At 40.6% G+C, this 7619-nt stretch overlaps 1 protein-coding gene across 1 annotated transcript; it reads left to right on the top strand.

Annotated features, from left to right (window-relative positions):
* Positions 1-4174: 4174 nt before the first annotated feature.
* LOC311131833 (uncharacterized protein) lies at positions 4175-6553 on the top strand (the record flags this gene model as incomplete). The annotated part of the gene is made up of 2 exons (XM_084164962.1): positions 4175-4186; positions 4377-6553. The coding sequence occupies 2 exons, from the start codon at positions 4175-4177 to the stop codon at positions 4974-4976; spliced, it is 612 nt and encodes a 203-aa protein (XP_084021088.1). The 3' UTR covers positions 4977-6553.
* Positions 6554-7619: the final 1066 nt, after the last annotated feature.

Below are 7619 nucleotides of genomic sequence, written 5' to 3'. Positions count from 1 at the left end.
CATAAATTGAAGTATACATACAAGTATACAATATAATATTTTTTTGTTAGGGCCCCATCTCTTGGAGGTGGAATGTACTTGCACGAAAGTAAGATGTAGATCTTGTACAATTTCATTCAGTGTCTTCCAAAAGACCCTACTTGAATGGTTTTGGATTCATTTTACCAGTTACTGCGTCATGTTAGGTCCCTAAATGTAAACTTTTCCATGTCACAGATGATGTATGTGCGTGAGTGAAAGCTGTTGGGTTGGGAGGATTAGTGGGCTTGTATTTCACCAACATGAATGGCAGTCACTCACTAGACCTCTAGCTATTCTGTCTTTTCTTACTCTTCTAATTTCAGCTTTGCATCTGTGCTTTGGTTTAACATAACGCCAAAAAACTAACATTATAAAAGGGATATTGAAATAAGCACAGTTACAGTAAAAAAGGTGAGTTTGGATTAACCACCCTGTCATTTTAAAGGTATCCATTTGTTATAGAGTTGCTTTCTTTCGTTCTGTATGTTATGTCTTTTTCATTTTCTTTTGTGTTTCTTTTTCATAGTGCACTCTCTGTAAGATTCATGTCAGTGCCATTAAAATGCCTTTTATCGTTACATTTGCGTTTCCTTGGTTGGTCTCTTCTGCATGCATTTTCAGATCCCATTCTGCTACTCTTTCCTTTTCCTCTACACCTTCTTTATGCTTGGCACAACTCTGTTCCCACCTTACCACTGCACCATATTTTCTGCAGAAAAATTACAAACACCCACATTCATTATTTTGCTACTTCCTAACTCAAATATGAACGCCAATGGATTTTTGGTTCAGATTTTTTAAACAGTAGGACATCTTATACTATTTTCAGTCATAGCGAAATACAAATAATACGTTCAATAATCACAGCCTGAAGGGAGTTTGAGAACATAATGTGAACTAGAATAGAGGAGAAAAAAAGTTGCAGGTACTCCATTTCACCTTCTAAACAACTGACATGTTTATTGGCATACCCAACATGCTTTTGTGCTGATAGAGTGGAGGTAGCTAGCTACCACTATTAGCACCATCTGTGGTTAAGTATCGTACATTCAAAATGGTGGAGAGCCTACCACTGTCCAATAATAGCTCACTGCTCACAGTCTATAAAAGCCTTGTTACAAGCCAGCTGCCCCTGCTTAGAAATATGATATGTTCCTCACCCGAACTCTAGAATCGAGGAAAGTGCTCAAAAAGCACATTCCCATCCCTGAAAGCATGGTGACAGAAGGGAATTTCCAGCTTGGACAACCTCATTGGATAAGATTGGAGAATGAGCAAGCTCTGACCTACAGTGTAAATGTTTACCCATCCGTCTTGCATCATCATGTCGTTTTGGGAGCCATGTCAGAGAGGTTGTCAAGGGGATGTCATCTGTTGAGTGGGAGTTTTAATATCAATTCGGTGCACACCGCAGGCACAGGCTATATCGGGAGGGAATTTGATCATCCCCACTTAAATGACCTGACTAGAAGGGTCCTATCCTGGCCTGTTGGCTACACCTGCTTCTTAATCTCACATAGATTTTATTTAGGTATTCTTCTTGGTTGTACCTTTTAATTTGAATAACTGTAAAATCCTTTATGTGTTATGGGAAAGGCTTTAAGTCGGAATAAAGACTAAACCATGGCAGGCTTATAGCTAAGGAATGGGACAGTTGCAGAATGAATGGAAAAACATTGATTGATGCACAACATGTTGTGTTTCCTGGTAAACTGAATGAGAGAAGACCCCAAAACTGTTTGTCAACAGATTTAATAGATTGCGCTTGCTTACAAACCAGTGACATAGGAACCAAGTGAAAAACACAGAAAATATAAAATCCCTGTGTACAGTAGCACTGTCACGCCAGCCCAGCAGACACCCTTTCCAATGGACCCAGCTGCCATGACATCATTAAAAGGCTAATGCTAGGTGGACTCCCCAATGGTGTGGTAGAGCCAGACTCAATGGTGCCCATCTAAATTTGACCTTCCCCCTAGTGTCACCCCCTCCAATCCCAGGCAGACACCCAAGCATTCCCTGCTGTGGCTGGAAATCAGCAATTAGTTCATGCCTTTCCTTCTATCATTGTCAGAGGCTATTTTAAGCGGCAGTAGGGGATTGAAATGCATAAATCTTCATAATCTGACCCATAACACTGATGCACCGTATGCGGAGCGAGTCGAACATCTGTCTGAAAACACAAAAACCTCTGACAAACATGCCATCTGGGACGTCCACTCCAAAGACCCACAGATGTAGGATCTGAATTTGAGGCAGTTTGCTACAGCAGGAAAATAATCCTGCAGCAACAGGAAATGTTAATTATTATGTGGACTATAATTAATGGCAATTTTTGTAGGGGTTGATCAATTTTTCGTAAGGGAAAATGAAGTCTGAAATTTCAAATGGAAATTACAAACTTCAAAATCCTTTTTAATCCTCAAATACACCACACGTTTTACATTTCCTGCATTGCAGAAAAGTCATCCTACAAAAGGTTGATCAAATTAAGATCCTACAACTGTACATGGCCTGTCCTGGGATATCATACGGTGTGAAGGCCAATTCCATTGTGCATCACCATGTATCTCCCTTACCTTTCGGAGGTGGTTTAAAGTGCAGGTTTGGTTGACTTGATTCCTGTCAAACTTGACAAAGCACTTGGATTAACATTAGATTTCACACTTATTCATACTCCACCCACATTTAACAACCGTCTATCTGTTAATTTTCATTTTCTATACATTATTAAATGCAGTAAGCTTGAGCTATGGTTTAGCAATGGAAAAAATAGGAAGTCAAATAGAATATGCGACAACAGGGGGACATTTTCCATAGATTATCATTTTCAAAATCTCCTACTGTATATCCCGATAAACAAATAAAACAAATGCAATAAAGGCAATATCCTTTCACGTGTACATATCCTCTTTAACATAATTATTGAATAAAACATGACCTAATGTAGCTACATTGTCTACTAATCTATTTAAGCACATTCATATGTGTCCCAGTCAAAATAGTGACAGCTAGATCGCAAAGACAATTATTGGACTCTTACAGCTTACCGGATATCTTGACTCACTAAACAAGTTAGTCATTGAATTTCCGCCCACAATGAAATGTACAATTCCATTTCATTTTGCTGCAATTGACTTCCCTCCCTTGCACGCTGTCCTATGATTCACAACATTCTATCTGAGCTGATATTATTGGCTGTTCTTACACTTATTCACCAGATGGCAGCACACTCCCTTCGGAGCGGTTTAAGTTACAGGAAGACTATTATGAACATACAAGAGATTCTGCCAGCATTGCCCAATCGACACACACATTTCCTCCGCCTGTGCAGGCATCCTAATGGGGACTTAAAAGGGACCTGTTCTTTGATACAATGAGAAGGACAAGATAATGGCCCTTGATGAGATTTGCCTTGAAAGTGATGCTGGTAATCCACAAAGCCAGTCAGATCCAATTTATATAAGATAAATGTGGTTGGAAACACACTCATAAACCAATTGTTGCGAGAAATCAAAAGTCGAGCAAGTGTTGGAATTGTGACAACACAAAATGGAAAAGTACACTCTTAGAAAAAAGGGTTCCAAAAGGGTTCTTCAGCTGTTCCCATAGGAAAACCCTTCCTGGTTCCAGGTAGAACCCTTTTTGGTTCCAGGCAGAACCCTTTTGGGTTCCATGTAGAACCCTCTGTAGAAAGGGCTCTACATGGAAACCAAAATAGTTTTACCTGGAACCAAAAAGGGTTCTTCAAATGGTTCTCCTTTTCTTCTAAGATTGTAGCTTCTTGAATAGGAATCTACTCTATCAAGTTTGATCCTGATTGTGGTAGAGTTGTCTTCCTTTAGAACATCAAGAGTTGTTTTGAGAATTGAGAGCAGGCCTTTGTACAGTGTGATAGCAGCGTGAATGTCAACTCCTAATATATCATGATTCTGGTTACCAAAATACTCCTCACATGATGTAGGACTGTTCCGTTTTTTTTAGCCATTTACTAAGAGAACACAAACAAATGATTTATAACATAACTATTGGTGAGAAGGGTGTTCAGAAATGAATGATCTCATTGATTTAGTTCGATTCTTCATCAATAATAATTTACCATATTAAAAATATTACTTGAAACATGACCTAACATGAAGTTTTACAGTTACACATGACTGCTTCTGTGAGAGAGTGAAGAGAATCCTGGATTATATGTGGGTATTAAATGCTCAAAGGATGCTCTCAAACTCATGTATGTCTAAGCCATTTTCCAAGTTCCACTGTGATTTGTTTTTTGCTGGAAGGATAGTCAGACAAGTGCTTAAAAATCAGCCCCTGTCTGAAGTAAACATGTCTGAATGTCTCTTTTCCAGGCATTTGGCAGGAGCTACTCTCTATCCCCGCCCGCCGCCAGAGCACTATCGCTGGGTCTCCGGTCATCATCTGGGTCCCCTTCCCTCTCATACAAACCCCGGGCCTCGTCTGCTCCAGCACCCCCGGGGAGGCAGATGTCCTGGCTGGACAGGAGTCACAAGCCTCCTACCCCCTGGGAGGCCGCAGCCCGCCACCCCATGGGCCTGGTCGACGAGGCCTTCGCCTTCCAGAACCTCCAGCAGGCCATCGCCTTCAACGTGTGCTTGGCTGCCCAGCGCAAGCTGCTCCCCGAGCCCCCTGCCGAGTGGAAGTCTAGGGTGTCCTACGATCCTCCTATGACTGAGGGATGCCAGACCCAGAGCCAGAGTTACAGCAGAGTTATGCCTCCGTTCCTGTCCCCAACCAAGAGCACGGCCTCAGCCCCCTCCGGTCCAGCTGGCTACAGGTCCCTGCCCAGACAGTTGCAGCCCCAGAGGTCCCTGACGGAGGCCAATATCGGGCACTGTGGGGCCAGTCATGGAAACGGAAGGCCCCTGGGGGGCCAGCAGCAGCCGAGCTACAGATCTGTGTACCACACCGACTGGAGCTGGAGACGCTAGAGGCAAACAAACATGATGGCCACTTATCTTCATAACAAGACCAGAAAGTAACTCCAAAATATTCAGATGAATAGTAGTAAGGACCATATACAGTACCAGTCAAAAGTTTGGACACACCTACTCATTTAAGGGTTTTTCTTTATTTTTACTATTTTTTATATTGTAGAATAATAGTGAAGACATCAAAACTATTAAATAACACATATGGAATCATGTAGTAACCAAAAAGTGTTAATCAAATCAAAATATACTTTATATTTGAGATTCTTCAAATAGCCACCCTTTGCCTTGATGACAGCTTTGCACTTGAGTAGGTGTGTCCAAACCTTTGACTGGTACTGTATATAATCAGCATAAAATAAAACTTGGGACAATGGGATAACACATTGGTTGAGGAGAGCGAGGGGATAGCTATTGAGTTTGTGGTGTGTACAGGAGAGAGATTGAAAGAGGTTGGATCTGCTTATTCGGTTTCACTGAGAATACTGCTAAGAATATACAGATGATAAGAGTAAATTTTTTGGTATTGGGGACACTGTCAATTATGGTTCTATTTTAGTCAAATGGGACGCTATTGAGCTTCACTTCATCAAGCTTTCTTTGGACAGAAATCAATGAGGACTGAAGCAGAGGCTTTCATTTCATCCATCACTGTGATGTGATAGTAGCATTCAAAGAAAGTGAAATCAATAGTATTTCTTCAGAGGAAGAAATGGGCATAAAGTATGTTGTAAGGCAGAATGTGCGATTGTCATGTATAAAAATGAAAGGATAGGAGTAATGAATGGACATGTACATTTGTGTCAAACCCCTTTATACAGAATGGCATCAAGCTTCTAACTCATCTAACAGGACTTCGCAAGGTATTATCCCAGTGATTACACTGTGGGCACCTGGAAAAATGATATCCAGTTATGTAACAGAGTTGACAATAGGTACATTAGAGAAAAGAGAGTGAGAGATGGAAATTGTGTTCTTGGACTTTGTTAAGTAGAGTACAGAATGTGTTATTTGCTGATGTCCGTGGCTGGTGAGAAATAGGCTTCAAGCAAATAGATAATGTAGAATAGGAAATGAATAATTGTAATTTGATTATGTGGTCATGGACATGGATGGTGTGGATCAAGTTGAAATTGTGAGATACATCACTTGCGTTTGTCTGTGTTGCTTAATTCTTTCATGGATATTCATCAATCCAGAGTAAAGATTTTATGTGCGATTGCGATGGATCAAATTCTGAATTTTCATGTATCATCTCTTATTATTGCAAGGTTTGAAATTGTTGAACACTAGTTAGTATCTGTCATGTGATTTTACAAAGTTGTGTATGTGTGTCATCTGCAATGATATATTGGAGTGATGTTTTGGTGTTTTTTGTATTTTCTTTTTCATTTATTTTACACAAATACAGTATTTTCAGTCCAAACAATTACCTAATGTCTGTTTGAACTGATTCCGAAGTTCAAAGTGTACTTTTCGTCGGTTTTGATTTCATCATTTGATTTCTTCATTTTGATTTCAGTAGGGTACTATTCTGAGTAGGATGAGGCCTTTTGAAAAATAAAAAAGCATATAACCACCTGACAAAGTATTTTTCTTGTTTTGTTGTTGTGGGACTGACATGTTTCTAAGCTACTCCATCTTAATTCATCCCAGTTCTAATCTAGGTATCATCAAATCTAAATGGAATCATTATATCATTGTTTTTGTGCTGCTGGTAGGCCATGTGTTGCTAAAATGCTGTGTTTTATTCAAGTTTTATTAGTTGTATGTACGGGATACGCATGGTATACATTGTCCAACTAAATGATTACTTGCAGGTTCCTTCTCAACAATGCGACAACAATAAGAAATAATAAAAGATAAGAATACGAACATAAAGTAAATGGCAGTAGAATAGAATAAACATTTTAGCATCAGTATAATACAGGAAGACACAATTTATTGTCCAATATTTACACGTGTATTGGGGAAGGGAGACAATCAGTCTGGTAGCAGCTGTTGTGATGTTTGTGTGCATGAGTGAGTGCATGTGTGCTAAGGTGAGGAGATTCAGAGCAGGAGGTCAGTCCAGTTCAAGTTTTCAGCAGTCTGATTGCTTGTAGATAGAAATTGTCTCTGAGCCTGTTGGTATCAGACCTCATGCTCCAATACCGTCTTCCTGAGGGTAAGGGAGAGAACAGCTCATGGCTGGGGTGTGTGGGGTCCTTGATGATGCTGCGTGACTTCCTCAGGCACCGTTTTGAGTAGATGGTCTGGATGGGTGGGAGCACGGTCCCAGTGATGTACTAGGTCATCTTCACCACCCGCTGGAGGGCCTTACGGTCGTTGACGGAGCAATTCCTCGGTGATGTGGATGCCAAACACATAGGTCTCGACAGTACTGTCCTAAACTAGTTCACCTCATATCTTTCAAACCGCACACAATATGTTGACAACACACAGATCTACTGATGACACACAGATCTACATAAAAACAACCCCGGACTCCCTCTCTTCCATTAACAACCTCACAAGCTTTCTGGATGACATCAAGGCCTGGATGTCAAACAACCTCCTACAACACAACAATAGTAAAACAGAAGTAATCCTCATCGGCACTATCCATCACACCAAAACCAGCCCCATCACCACTCTTACCCT

This window comes from Coregonus lavaretus, assembly GCF_964263955.1.
Source record: "Coregonus lavaretus genome assembly, chromosome: 7".
NCBI classification, from domain to species: Eukaryota; Metazoa; Chordata; class Actinopteri; order Salmoniformes; family Salmonidae; genus Coregonus; species Coregonus lavaretus.
This window is presented reverse-complemented; position numbering and strand designations above follow the sequence as displayed.